Source organism: Aulostomus chinensis, chromosome 3, assembly GCF_037954235.1.
Source record: "Aulostomus chinensis isolate RoL2024-O1b breed Wild chromosome 3, RoL_Achi_v1.0, whole genome shotgun sequence".
In the NCBI taxonomy this organism is placed as follows: domain Eukaryota; kingdom Metazoa; phylum Chordata; class Actinopteri; order Syngnathiformes; family Aulostomidae; genus Aulostomus; species Aulostomus chinensis.
The window spans coordinates 12484764-12500222 of NC_141322.1; the positions used below are offsets into that span (position 1 = coordinate 12484764).

The following is a 15459-nucleotide window of genomic DNA, read 5'->3' on the forward strand; positions in this document are numbered from 1 at the left end:
CCTCCCCTTTTGATGACAAGAGCCTGAACCAGAATCTATGTGGTCTGTTGGGTCAGGAAGGGTCTGATCTTCCTGATGTTGTAGAGGGCATAACGGCAAGACCGAGAAACTGAGGCCACATGAACCTTAAAGGTCAGCTGGTCATCAATCATGACACCCAGGTTTCTGGCTGAGTTTGTGGGCACAAGTAGGCTTGAGTAAAGTTGGACACTGACCTGAGGCTGAACAGATGGACAAGCTGGAAAGACCATAAGTTCAGTCTTAGAGAGATTCAGTTGAAGGTGGCGTTCCTTCATCCATGTGGAGATATCAGCCAGACACGCTGATATACGATCTGAGACCGTTCTGTCATCAGGTGGAAAAGAGAGGAAAAGCTGAGTGTTGTCAGCATAACAGTGGTAGGAGAAGCCATGGGAGCGGATCACTGCACCAAGTGAGGTGGTGTACAGAGAGAAGAGAAGGGGACCAAGCACTGACCCCTGAGGAACCCCAGTCGATAGGCCATGTGACCTACACACCTTTCCTCGCCATGACACTCTGAAGGATCTGCCTGTGAGGTAGGACTTGAACCACAACAAGGCAGAACCAGATATGCTGAACTCAGAGAGTGTGGAGAGGAGAATGTGATGGTTCACCGTGTCGAAGGCAGCAGACAGGTCCAGCAGAAGTAGGACAGAGCACTGACCAGCAGCTCGAGCTCGTCTCAGTGACTCAGTGACTGACAGGAGTGCAGTCTCAGTGGAGTGGTCACACCTGAAGCCAGACTGAAAAGAGTCAAGTAGATTGTTGTTCTGCAGAGAGAAACTGAAACTCCAGTGCCAAGCACCTAACAACCCACAACACAAAAACAAAACCAAGCAAGTTTCAGCTTGCCTAAGATGACTCAACCTTCTTCTGTCTAAGATTCAGTGCTTGTTTGCTGAAGTTCAGATTTTACTCTCTTTATAAACTCGGCTTATAGTGAAATCCCGCCCCTGTTCGATTTCACTTGGGAAGCAAGCAATAGAGGGTGTGACCCGCGTCAGCTGACCTCACCTATCGTTGCAGAGAGGAACTGAAACTCCAGTGCCAAGCACCTAACGACCCACAACACAAAAACAAAACCAAGCAAGTTTCAGCTTACCTTAGATGACTCAACCTTCTTCTGTCTAAGATTCAGTGCTTGTTTGCTGAAGTTCAGATTTTACTCTCTTTATAAGCTAGGCTTATAGTGAAATCCCGCCCCTGTTCGATTTCACTTGGGAAGCAAGCAATAGAGGGTGTGTCCCGCGTCAGGTGACCTCACCTATCGTTGCAGAGAGGAACTGAAACTCCAGTGCCAAGCACCTAACGACCCACAACACAAAAACGAAACCAAGCAAGTTTCAGCTTGCCTAAGATGACTCAACCTTCTTCTGTCTAAGATTCAGTGCTTGACTAAAAAAAAAAATTAACATTCTCATACAACACCATTCAGATAAAGACCAAAAAAATATCTACTTATGATGTTTGAGATTGCAACAGCTAACCAGCTGAGAGCTAATGATGATGATGATGATGATAAAGATCATGCTTATCTTTGTGAAGCCCAAAAACATAAGTACACAAAAACTTTTTGGTTAGTGGTGGGGTGAAGCCATTAATCATAATGACAACAGAAACTACCCAAATGACCCTGTTCAAAAGTTTACATACCCTGGTGACCTTGGCGTGTGTGTGTGTGTGTGTGTGTGTGTGTGTGTGTGTGTGTGTGTGTGTGTGTGTGTGTGTGTGTGTGTGTGTGTGTGTACTGTATAAAAGGTCAGTGAGTTTCTGGAATGCTGACACACCCTTGCATCTTTCATCCAGTGCTGCATTGACATTTTTTGATTCTGAGTCACGGGGAAAGCATAAGAATTGTCAAAGGATCTGCAGAGAAAGGTAACTGAACTGTATAAAGCAGGTAAGGGATATAAAAAGATATCCAAGGGATTGAGAACGCCAATCAGCAATAACATAATGCACTGTTTTTTGATGAGTTTTCCAAACTATTGTCTATAATCTGCATTGAGTTTGACTGTGTTATTCTAGTGGGGGATTTTAACATTCATGTTGATAATGTGAAAGATGGATATGCAAAGGAACTCTTAAATATTCTGGATATCTTTGGACTCGGGCTGCACGGTGGTGCAGTGGTCAGCACTGTGGCCTCACAGCAAGAAGGTTCCGGGTTCGAGTCCCGGCTCGGGCGTGGGATCTTTCTGTGTGGAGTTTGCATGTTCTCCCCGTGCCTGCGTGGGTTCTCTCCGGGTACTCCGGCTTCCTCCCAAGACATGCAATTTGGGGACTAGGCTGATTGGATTCTCTAAACTGACTGTAGGTATGAATGTGAGTGTGAATGGTTGTTCGTCTCTGTATGTTGGCCCTGCGATGGACTGGCGACCTGTCCAGGGTGAACCCCGCCTCTCGCCCGTAGATGCTGGGATAGGCTCCAGCCCCCCCACGACCCTTACTAGTAAGGAATAAGCGGAAGAAGACAATGGATGGATCTTTGGACTCTCCCAGCATGCAATGGATCCAACACATAATAAGGGCCACATATTAGATCTAATTATCTCCAAGGGTCTGAACATTTCTGACGTTGTGGTGAGTGATGTTGCTCTTTCTGATCATTATTGTGTTCAGTTTAAAATGACTATCCCTGCCAATCTTTGCAAAAGTGAAGCAGAGGTGAAAAGAAAGCGGTCTATTAACAACAGCACTGGTACATTATTCACTCAGGCTTTTACATCATCACCAACTCTGCCCTTAGCCTCAGTCAATGACCTTGTTGATAGTTTTGGCTCCAGTGTTATGACTGTTATGGATGCCATTACTCCAATTAAGAGCAAAGTTATATCTGACAGAAAAAAGTCACCATGGAGGAACGCCATTCTGGTGAAAACTCAAAAAAGAAAGTGTAGGCAGGCTGAACGCAGATGGCGTAAAAACAAACTCCAGGTATACTATGACATTTATAAAGAGAGTCTTCACATTTATAACCAAGAATTGAAAAAGGCAAGACAGTCTTTTTTCTCTGAGATGATCAACAATAACACCAACAATGCCCTCACCTTATTCACTGTTGTCGACAGACTGACAAATCCTTCGACATCTATTCCTGCTGAACTGGTGTCCAACAAGTCATGCAATGACTTTGCAGCCTTTTTTACATATAAAATTCAGAAGATAAGACAAACAGTATGTGGCTCCTCCAAAAGCAACTTAGTTATGTCACCAGTTCCTCCTCAGTTTCTCAGAAATCTAGAAACATTTCATCCCATAGACCATGCAACTCTGACAGAAACGGTTCAGAATTTAAAATCCACGACGTGCTGCCTTGATATGATGCCTACAAGCTTGCTGAGAAGTGTTTTTAATTATGTTTCATCAGATGTATTGAGGATAGTAAATGCTTCTCTTCAATCAGGTCAATTTCCCAGGGCACTGAAAACTGCAGTGATCAAACCTCTCTTAAAAAAGCCTAATCTGGATGCTTCAGTAATAAGTAACTACAGACCCATATCTAACCTTGCGTTTTTGTCAAAGATCATTGAGAGAGTTGTCTATTAAAAAATTCATTCTTTCTTGACCCAAAACAATCTCTTCAGTGCTTTCCAGTCAGGTTTTCCACCAAACCACAGCACTGAAACTGCACTTATTAAGGTGTTAAATGACATACGCCTTAATACTGATGCATCTAAAATATCAGTATTGGTACTACTTGACCTTAGTGCCGCATTCGACACAGTCGATCACACCCTGTTGCTCGACAGACTGGAGAGGTGGGTTGGACTTTCTGGTGCGGTGCTAAATTGGCTCAGATCTTACTTAGAAGATCATTACTTCATCGTCTCGCTTGGGAACTGTGAATCTGAGCAAACAAGGATGACATGTGGGGTCCCGCAAGGCTCTATTCTTGGGCCACTTTTGTTCAACATCTATATGCTCCCACTGGCCCAGGTCATAGAGCACCATAACATCTCTTACCACTCATATGCTGATGACACACAACTTTATATTACAGTGTCGCCATGTGATTACAGTCCACTGCATTCACTGAGCGACTGTATCCTACAGGTCAATCAGTGGATGGGCCAGAATTTTCTCCAGCTCAATGCAGAAAAGACAGAAGTCATTGTGTTTGGTCCAAAAAAACACAAGGCTTGAGGTCAGCAGCCAACTTGACTCAATGACACTACAAACCACCGACCAAGCTAGTAATCTTGGTGTTGTTATGGACTCAGACCTGAATTTTAAGAGCCACATAAAAACTATCACTAAATCAGCCTCTTATCATGTCAAAAACATTGCACGAATCAAAGGATTTCTCTCTAAACAAGACATGGAAAAACTCATCCATGCATTTACTCTTAGTAGGCTAGATTATTGTAACGGTGTCTTTACAGGTCTCAGTAAAAAATTAATCAAGCACCTGCAGCTAATCCAAAATGCTGCTGCAAGAGTCCTGACCAACACTAAGAAAATGGACCACATTACACCTGCCCTTAAATCACTGCACTGGCTCCCTGTGTGTCAAAGGATTGAGTTCAAAATCCTGTTACTGGTCTATAAGTCACTGAATGGGCTTGGGCCTAAATACATGTCAGAGCTGCTGACTGGGTATGAAGCATCCAGACCCCTCAGGTCATCAGGGACAGGTCTACTCAGCGTCCCCAGGGTCAGAACCAAACAGGGTGAAGCTGCTTTCAGCTTCTGTGGTCCACACTTGTGGAACAAACTCCCTGAAACTCTGAGGGGGGCACAAACTGTCAGCTCATTTAAATCAGGGCTGAAAACACTGCTGTTTACTGCAGCCTTCTTATAGTATTAATTTGGGATTGATCTGGGTGATTTGGTATTGATGGATTGATTTAATATTGATTTGTCTGCTGTCGAATTGATCTTAAACTGTTTAATTAATTTTAAATGATTTTTGAATGTTTTAATTCATGTTTTCGATTTTAAACTGATTCTAACTTTCAATTTCCCTTACCCTCTGTAAAGCACTATGAATTGCCCTGTGTATGAATGGTGCTATACAAATAAATTTGCCTTGCCTTGCCTTGCCTTACAATATGCCAAACAGTACAGAGACGAGCCTCAGAACTTGTGGAACAAAGTCATTCAGAGTGATGAGACCAAAATTGAACTTTTTGGCCATAACCATAAATGTTACTTTTGGAGAGGAGTCAACAAGGCCTATGATGAAAGGTATACCATTTCCACCGTGAAATCCAGAGGTGGATCACTAATGTTTTGGGGGTGAGTGAGCAACAATCCAAGCTGATAAAATGATAAGATGATAAGATGAATACAGCTTATTATCAGAAAATACTGGACGAAAGTTACACTTATCAGCCCAGAAGCACCGCACAAGACTTTCTTCGATGTTCCAACAACAAACGGACAACAATCCAAAACACAAGGCCAAGTTGACCTGTCATTGGCTCCAGCAGAATAAAGTGAAGGTTCTGGAGTGGCCATCTCAGTCACCTGACCTCATTATCATTGAGCCAATCTGGGGAGATCTGAAATGTGCAGTTCAATATATAAATGCATGTATTTCATAAATACACACTGTGGTTTTAACAATGATATACTGCAATACAATTCTGATACTTTGGGCTTGAGTATTGATCAGAGTATTGAGAGAAAACACATTGTGATATACAGCTGTAACAATTTAACTGCGCAGCCCTATGTTCAGTAAAAAGAAAACTAGAAAAAAAAACCTCTAATACTGTATTCCCCACAACCATTCAGCTTAAATTATTCAAAGAATAAGGAGGCCAAACTTTAAATGAAAGCTTAAGGCTTTTGCTGAACTCACAGGTCTGCTGTTGTGTCCTCAGAAACGTTCAGGATCCTGCTCCTATACAGCGCAAATACCTTTATGCACAGACCAAACAATTTGGTCATCATAAAGAAAGAAAGAAAGAAAAAAAAAGCTTATCGCAGTTTGACTTTCTTTGGAACTGTAACAGGTTTTGTGTGTGTGACTGGAAAACGTATTTGGCAGAACAGGTTTTAACAAGTGAATCCAAATGACCAGTAAAATCACTGTTATAAAACTGACCTATTTGTCTGGCATCTTCTAGACAAGAGCAACTGCTGAGGTTCAAGATGTTTTAAAGGGACCTACTCATCATTTGTGTGAGGAGTTTGAGCTCCCAGACCACCAACGTCAGTTCTAACGACCTTCTAAGGCCATTGACCCATTACACTTGCATGTTGAACCAGCTGATAAAGGTTTCAACCACGCAAACTGGTTTTCCTGCTGGCACTTGATGTATGAATGCATCACTGATGTATCTCATATCTGTGTGCTGATGCTTTTTCCTTTTTCCTTTGCTGCAAGATGAATTCCTCTCAGGAACCATCCATTTTGAAGCTGATAAATGCAGATTTAATTGACAGATTTTTTTTTTTTTTTACATTTGTCATGTGATCTTTTCAGACTCACCAAGAGATGACGTTGCTGCTCATCTGTGTGAGGCAGATAAAGGTAAGAGAATAGAAATGCCTGACGATGAGTCTTCCAACAGCAATGAGACGGTGACAATATTGGATAAATAATAATAATAATGATGCACTGTGAAAGAGGCTGTCAGTTGGGACAAAATGAATGAATGGTTTGATTGATGAAAGTCACCAAAAATAATTTAAGCAATTATCATTAGGTAAGGATTTTCACATGATATCATGAGGGGTTTTTGTTTTTCCTGGAGCCTATCCCAGCTGACACTGGGTGAGAGATGGGGTTCGCCAGTCCATCGCAGGGCCATCAGGAGCAATTAGGGGTTCAGTATCTTGTTCAAGGATACTTGACATGGTCACCGGGGGAAGTGAGGATAGAACCAGCGACCCTTTGGTTGCTAGGTGGCCACTCTACCTCTGAGCCATACTGCCCCTGAATATTGATACAGTACTGTTATAAAAACAAACAAAACTATCAATTTAATCGCATAGCTCTAATTGGCAAGAGAGTGTATTTTGTTACATCATGTGCTATGTGGGGGGGAGGGGGGGTCCAGTTATTCAAAACAAAGTAAGAACGCTATCCATAGACTTTACACTTAGGGTAAACATTTGAGTTTCAAGTAGCTGTAAAAACTGCCAGAGATTATAGTACAAGCAAACTACAGCGTTTTGTTTGTCTGCACTGTGAACTACAACAGGACATTTTCCATTTTAACAATTTACAGATTGTAAATTATTCTAGATAAAGATTAGAATTATTTTACCAGATGCAATGCAAGCAAACAGCACATGAAAAAGTGACGAATGCATTTCATGACTCACCCAAGTCATGAGCAACTGTCTGCCAAGAAAACCAATCGGATAAAACTATAGATTACCGAGATGGTGAGAAGATACAGTGCTGTATTCAGCACTTGAGATTACGCTGTCAAGGCCATGCTGACTAAAACAATTCAAAAGCAAAGGTGATTTTAGTGGAATTACTGATTTGTTTGGACGATATGAGGATGGTCTTCATACACACAAGAAATCTGTCCAGCTAAACCTAAAAGGTATCAGCTTCTACTACTGTAGCGTGCATGGTTTGGAAATGAAGACAGAGGTAAAATTAATGGAGTTAAGTCTCCTTCGAAACTCATCCTGGATCAGGTGCCTCTAAACCTCCAGGAGCGCCCGGTGTATCTAGTGCACGCGAAAGACACAAGCAGTCGTGCTGAGAATCTTGTGGATAGTGAAGCAGTGAGTCCAAGTAAAGCAGAGCAGTGAGAGCGAGAGGCAACAGTCCACCCGTTCATGGCTGGACCCGGCAAAAGGGACAAAAGACACAGAAGACATTTAAGGCTTTGAGTGTCTCAGGATGCACAGCAAAAAGGAGGCATCATATTGGATTTTAACCAGGAAATATCACTAAGAAAATACATCCACAGGGCAGACATGGGCTGTGCTGATCATCACCACTAACCAACATTACTGCCTAACTAAACAAACAATCAGTGCGCTATTTCCTGCTGCTCAATGCAGGACAACACACTTTGCACCGATTAGATGCTCAACTGTTGTAACTGTTTATGTAGTGCACATCCTGTCTTCATTTGGGTTTCATCATGGGAACAACAGCATGCCTGTTTATTTTTAGAGTAGAGAATTACCAAGTTAGGAATCTACATGGTCACTTTCTTACCTGAAATGTCTTTAAAACCATGCAGAAGCTGCTTTACATCAGAATCTTGCATACGCAAAAGTCACAGCCAGCTGGAACACACATATGCTTGATCTGACATCATATTAGGTAGAGGAAACACTCACTTGTACACCTTGTTGTTTCCTGATAAAATTAGTGTGTAGATAGAAATATAACACATTTTGGGTCAATTTCTGGCGGCATGTGATGCAGTGGTGGTGCAGTGGTCAGCACTGTCGCCTCACAGCAAGAAGGTTCCGGCTCCAGCACAGGATCTTTCTGTGTGGAGTCTCCATGTTCTCCCTGTTCCTGTGTGGGTTCTCTCTGGTACTCCAGCTTCCTCCCACAGTCCAAAGACATCAAGAGGGGACGAGGCTGATTGATACTCTAAACTGACCGTAGGTGTGACTGTGAGTGTGAATGGTTGTATGTCTCTATGTGTTGGTCCTGTGATGGACTGGTGACCTGTCCAGGGTGAACCCTGCCTCTCGCCTGAATGCTGCTGTGATAGGCTCCAGCCCCCCTACTACCCTTAACAGGATAAGCAGAAGAAGATGGATGGATGGATCTAAAATATGATTTACTGTGAAGCGCTTTAAATATTTGAGACAATGTTTTGGGATTAAGGCCAGAGTTTAATAAATTTGTAGGGTTTTCTTTTTTCCACGTCCCTTGGTAACTCCTCAGGTCGTCCTTGTTGTAAGAAGTGATGTTGGTTTTCCTACTCAACCCACTTCAGTTTTTTATCTTTTGACCATATCTACGGTGCCACATGCAAGGAGCACAATCCAAAGTGCTCCAAATCATCAATCATTTCCTCAGTATGTAAACAGACAGTTCTTACTGTTAGAAGGAACCTTTGCTGGTGGCTCTGTGCAGTCCAGGCTCTGTCAGTCAGGACTAGAGTCTAATCTGCTGTCAGAATTGCTGCCAAAGGATTTGCCATCATCTGAATTCCGACTCCAGGCATCTTTTAAGATAACGTTCATCTGGGGACTCTGAGACAAGCAGCTGGTCTAAACACACTTTGACAATACAGGACAGCATAACTACCATCAGTGAATAAACTGCAATCGCAGATACCTCATCTCAATCCCGATAAGCAGAGATGCAAAAGAACAGAAGAACTGCTGGACAGGGCAGTCGATAACAATCAGACATCGACCAGTTAATTGAAACACTTTTCAGTCTTTAGCTCCTCATCCTCATGTCGATGGAAGGTCAAGTTTTCTAGTCCACAAAACACTGAGTATAAAATAACACACAAAGCATGAGAGACGTATTCTCTTACAAAGCCCTAATAAGTCATCTTGGTCCAAACAGTTGACATCACCTGGAGCAGATAAGTCAATCACTAAGAGCTAAAACTTAGTTTTTAGTACATCTACCTACTCTGGATACCAAAGGAAAATTCTAACCTTACAATTGCTGTCTCATGAAAGCGGAAATGGAAAAAAACTTGAGATTCGAGCTCACTTTGCCCAACGTGACAAATGAAAACACCCTGTAAATTCAGCTTGATGATCTGGAAAGCACAAATCCTCTGCAGTCAAAAAGAAAAATGGATCAAATGGGAGCTTCAATTTAAACCTGCCACAAAAGTACAACTCAAGCCTGCTAAATTTCCCAGTGTCCATCTCTGCCTTCTGTTAGGCTCCACTGTCAAAGAAATAAATGGGTTTGAGAAGAGATTTGATCCACAAATGAAACCAGTCAATCAAGACTAGGACGTCTGATGGATTCACGTCATCAGGGATGTAGAATAATGTCCAGTTACCCTTGATTCAACTGAGATAGATAGATAGAGAGATAGATGGATGGATAGATAGATAGATAGATAGACAGATAGATAGAGATAGATAGATAGATGATAGATAGATAGATAGATAGATAGATAGATAGATGATAGATAGATAGATAGATAGATGATAGATAGATGGATAGATAGATAGATGATAGATAGATGATAGATAGATAGATAGATAGATAGATAGATGATAGATAGATGATAGATAGATAGATGATAGATAGATAGATAGGTAGATAGATAGGTAGATAGATAGATAGATGATAGATGATAGATAGGTAGATAGATAGATAGATAGATAGATAGATGATAGATAGATGGATAGATAGATAGATGATAGATAGATGATAGATAGATGATAGATAGATAGATAGATAGATAGATAGATAGATAGATAGATAGATGATAGATAGATGATAGATAGATAGATGATAGATAGATGATAGATAGATAGATGATAGATAGATAGATAGATGATAGATGATAGATAGATGGATGGATAGATAGATAGATAGATAGATAGATAGATAGATAGATTGATAGATTGATAGACAGACAGATAGATAGATAGATAGATAGATAGATAGATAGATAGATAGATAGATGGATGGCTCGATGGATAGATAATTGATAAACTGTGACATAGAACCTTGCAGACAAAGCTAATGCAGTGTAAAAACAGCCTCAAACTAAATCTCATCTAAACCTATAGATCAAATGCTAAATGCTTCTCTTAAAACACAGTTGCATTCACAGACTACATGAGTGTGTGTGTTTGTGTGTGTATGCGCGTGCGCGCTCTGCTCACCTCTCTCCTCACAGATTGCCCCGAGAATCAATCAGATCCTAACAGAGGCACAGTCTCCTAGACAGTTAATCGATAAGCAGAACCCTGTTTGACCCCGTGGTCCTGGAGGGTGAGAAATGAAACCTCCACTGACCTCGACCTGTTTGGGCAAACTGTGAACAAACATTGAGAAGGAAATACAACCCGATTTTGTGATACTTCACCCACTTCTGACGTCTCTGGCACAGCAGGACAGTAAAACAATAGACTCGAAAATACTCTCTTTCTTTCCTGTTATATAGTTGTGGCGAATTACATTATAAAAGTTTGTGGTTTTCTGTTTAACAGATATTTGTATTATAATTCTCATGTATGTTGGACAGCCTTTCTTTTTTTTACTAATGTCAGGACAACCAGATGGTCTCTCGACATCTAATTTGTCCCTTTTTTTGCTGTTTTTTTTTTACTAGAAATATAGTAAAGATGGTTTTTTGTTTGTTTGGTTCTTTTTACACTTTTACATCATTGACTGAATTCTTTAGAATTCTATGGAATATCATTGGTTGTTGACTTCAAAAGGTATGCTATTTTCTAGATATCAGCATTGTTTTGCTCTTCATTTATCAACACTTCCACAAAGCAATGTTCAACATTGTTCGGATGCTGAAACATTTGTTCTTGAAATAATATATTTCAAATATTCTTTTAAATGGGATGGTTGAGGACATCATGTTAATTCAGCATACAAATCATGAAATGTTGACATTTCATGATTTGAATCATTGGTGAGTCATCGGCACTTCTTCCACTTTTTAGTCTTCAACACCGTTCTGGTGTTGAAATTTAGTTTTCTTTTAATCAAGCGACATTATTTCACCAACATTTAATCATTGACTGCCAGTCAAATGCCCGCTGGAATTCCTTCTTTTCTTCAGGTATGGGATGAATGTAATAAAAGTTAGAAAACTAATCATTTGCTCCATTATTTCAGCCCATAGTTCTAGAAATTAAGGGGGGGGGGGGGGGGGGGAGTCAGGTGGCGCCAGTGTTTCACTAGAAGATAAACACGTTGACACTGTGGCCCAAGCCTTGACATTAGTTGCACTACACTTGTAGGTTGTGTTGTAACCCTAAAACTGGCAGAGAACTTCAGATTATATAACGAGACGCAGGAGACTGGCGGGTTCAAACATGAGTTTCCCAGCGAGTACTCACAAGAGGGGAAAATCAATATCCAGCACATTCCAAAGGGCAAACAGGTTTTAGCGTGCAGATATGAGTCCCTAAACATTGAAAGTGCTATTAAAACATTTTTATTTACTCACTCGAAGGTGGGTTAAGTACTTTTCTTCCTCTACTCTGTTGCACGTGTAATTGTGTGAAAGAGCAGCTCGGCATCGTGTTTTTGTGAACCCTTAGCAGTCGAGAGGTTCTGCATGTTTACGTTCATTGGTAAAATCCTGGAGCAGCAAAGTGAGACAATACCACTATCATTGAAAGTAATTTTATAAATGTACTTTTCATATTATTTAGGTTGGTTTTTTTTTAAACCTGGGATAGGGGAGGCATGCGAGTATGAAATGTTTATAAAAAAAAAAAAAACCCAAAACGGCAGATAACGGCAGTTAAATATCTGATTAGCGTGTAGGAGGGGCGCTACTTTGCCAGCGGACGAATACATGGCTAGGAGAGGTGCTGATAAGTACAAGAGCATTTGCACGATATTTTAAGACTTAAGTGGGTAAACTGAGTTTATATTATTTTACCAAAACGTATTGAATGTAGCACAAACTAACAATTATTTTATCAATAATTTTACCTACCAGATGCGTAACAATCCTGTTGCAAAAATTCAAACGTGTACAAATCGCTTCTTAATGTAGGGAGAATCATCTTCCAGGGTCAAAAGAAAATTACCTTACCTTAGGAATGATTGCGTGTCAAAAAATGACGTGAAATGAATTGATGTGACTATAAAACTCAGTTTTTATTGAATCTGGGAGAAGAGTTGATTTACTGTCAGGATTGTTTTGGCAATCCTAATTTATGATCCTGTTGAATTAATATGGGTTTTACTTTTAGGTGCGATATTTTTGTTCTGTTGAGTTCAACAGAACCATAATGACAGACAAAGCAGCAGCTGTCTCAAGGGGACTGAGTAAAAACTGAACATGATCAAACATGAACATTGATCAAGTATGTTCTTCCTGTTATAACTGTTAACAGTTTCTTGAACAACAACAAAAAAAACACTAGAAATTTAAAATGTACTGTATTTCAAAGACCACACTTAATATAAAGACACTCCCAACTTCCAATCATAATTCCCTTTAATAGACAATTTACAGCCAGGAGAGACAAATTAAGAAGGTAATCATAGTCGGACCATATTCAGTGGTCAAACCCAGTTACATCAATAACATAACGGACAAAAATAATAATTTAAAGACTTTCTAACCAGCTCCTCTCTGTCCTTGCACCCTATTCCTGGTGCTGGTACCACCAATAGTTCAGTGGTACCTACAGTCTCTTATAATCAGTGTGTAGGTTTTAAATTTCCAATTGCACAATTTATTTGTCCATTAATGTTTGACAAGCAGAAAGAGTGTAAACACAGCATGAACAGGAATATGCATAAAAAGTGTTTTATTATTATTAATGAATACATAAAGACATGAAAAAAGAGACAAGCATAGTGGGCCCAAAGGAAAAAAAACAAAAACAAAACCCAGCATCAATACAAGACGTTAAACTGAATAGACAGCTTGTTGATTGTTATCAATTGTATACTTATTTTGTTCATTTAGTTCCCGTTTGTGCTCCCCAGTCTCAACAGAAGTATTATGAATGAGAGAAAGTAACCCTAAGGAAGAAAAAGACTACCACCCCTTTATGACCTCAAAAAGAAACCAAACAGACAGGTAACTGCACTTAGGACAAATTACTTCTCATTTCAGGAATGTAACCAAAAGATTTCATTTCTTTTAAACACAACTGTGTTGATTTAAAAAACTCACTTTTGGTTCATCCGTTAAGTTGGGTTTTAGTGAGCCCGACCACAGACAAGGATTTCAGTTACAACGGAGTCAAAGCTATTACTTACGGAATGTTGAGCAGGTTCCATAACGCTCAGAGAGATGTAAAAATATTTGCATTAAACATCTTGTCTCCATTTAAGTTGAAGTTATTCGCTTTAGAGAGACATATCTTTGATCATTTTGAAGGGACTTTTTCCCCGTAACCATTATCGATTGCAGTTCAGATGTTAATAGACAACACAGAATACCGTTTAAACTGTGAAAATACAAATTAAAAAAAAAAAGAAAGAAAGATTGAATCCTACAGTAGTCCTTGTCCCTGGAGATGTGGATGTTTGTCAGCATGCAGCTCAGAATTTAATAGTCCACTGCTTGACGCTGGCATCATGGGAGGTGGTGACCAGAGTGTTCTCATCCAGCCAGGCCAGGCCGCTAACGTGGTGCAACCTGTGAGCATCTGCAGACATCAAGGTATGACATCCGGTTACGAAGATGACGTGCAAGCCCCCCAGGGGCAGTTTAGGATATTTTGTTTGTGTGTTTTTTTAATATTTAAGTTTCATCCAATTTTAATGCAGCATAAAAAGCACCAACAGAATGAGTAGAGACTCAGAAGGAAGTAAAAAAATAAATTAACAAATTTAGCTGGCACTTTCTGTGCGTGTGCATGATAAATAAAGAGCCTAACAAACTGGAATTCAACTCTCCACATGACAAAGAGGATCGAGCACAAAACACAAGACGTCTTTATTTTAGCAAATTAAAAGATTTGCATTAAGCAATTGTTCGATTATTAAATAATAATAATTATAAATATCATTAATACAATTTAAAAAAGATTCCTCTAATCTGTTTTCATTTATTTCATTATACCTATACCACACGTGTATTTGTCTTCTCTCTCCCGAAATACAACTACACACAAATGTGGTAAAATAATGATCAGTCACAGGATATTTTTGAGCCTAATTTCATTACTTAAAAAAAAAAATTTTAAATCACAATGATACTTTAGTCCTAAATTCTACGCCAGTCAAGAAGCACGCACGAGGTGGAGCTGCCTGTGTGCTGCAGCATCTCTGGATATGAAGTCATCTTAAATTATATCTTTAGCCGCCTGCGTGGGTGGAACTAATAATGTGTATGTGCTTGTGTGGCCTACCTGCCAGCTTAATCCTCATGTCTGAATCACTAACTGTCCAGATATAAACCAACATGTCCATCCCACCAGTTGCAAAGTGCTCATTATCAGGGGACCAGGCCAAGCAAACTGGCTTCGCGTGGTGGCCGTAAAACTCATTTTTAACCTGGGGGGAAAAAAAAAAAAAATTATTTCAAATGAAACTTCTACAGCCATTTAAACTGAATCATCCAAAAAAGATGTACAAGCCAGGCATGTTTACCGCATAGCCATCTGCCACACTGAAGACTTTGGCGAGTTTCTTGTCATCGATCACTGCAAGGTAGGCTCCATCATTAGAGTAAGACATGTCTGTGATGGAGCCACTAGCCTGCAGAGTTTGCCCCTCGTCCTTCAGAGTGTTGCCCTGAATGGAGTAGAGGTGGATCGTTCCATCCTGAGCAGAAAACAGAAAAGGAATACAGACGTATGTCAATTTATACCCGGTTTATGTCTAGGTAAACTTCATTTTTAGAGTCAATACAG

At 40.2% G+C, this 15459-nt stretch overlaps 2 protein-coding genes across 14 annotated transcripts in view; both read right to left on the minus strand.

Moving 5' to 3' along the window:
- slc2a9l2 (solute carrier family 2 member 9, like 2) overlaps positions 1-12185 on the minus strand; it is a 116479-nt gene extending 104294 nt beyond the window's left edge. For 5 of the 13 annotated variants that reach the window (XR_015112060.1, XR_015112059.1, XM_086198704.1 and 2 more), the window contains exons 1-3: positions 1124-1192; positions 478-764; positions 216-345 (exon numbers count right to left, since the gene is read on the minus strand). The gene's annotated coding sequence lies outside the window, so the exon portion shown is untranslated. Of the gene's footprint in view, positions 1-215; positions 765-1123; positions 1218-10776; positions 10929-12080 lie in introns of those variants that run through there. The other 8 variants (XM_086198705.1, XM_086198699.1, XM_086198695.1 and 5 more) reach the window with 7 other exon arrangements.
- Positions 12186-13384: 1199 nt separating this feature from the next.
- wdr1 (WD repeat domain 1) overlaps positions 13385-15459 on the minus strand; it is a 10656-nt gene continuing 8581 nt past the window's right edge. The window contains exons 13-15 of the mRNA XM_086198690.1: positions 15197-15370; positions 14956-15100; positions 13385-14250 (exon numbers count right to left, since the gene is read on the minus strand). Coding sequence (XP_086054816.1) covers positions 14144-14250; positions 14956-15100; positions 15197-15370 — 426 coding nt within the window. The 3' untranslated portion in view covers positions 13385-14143. The remainder of the gene's footprint in view (positions 14251-14955; positions 15101-15196; positions 15371-15459) is intronic.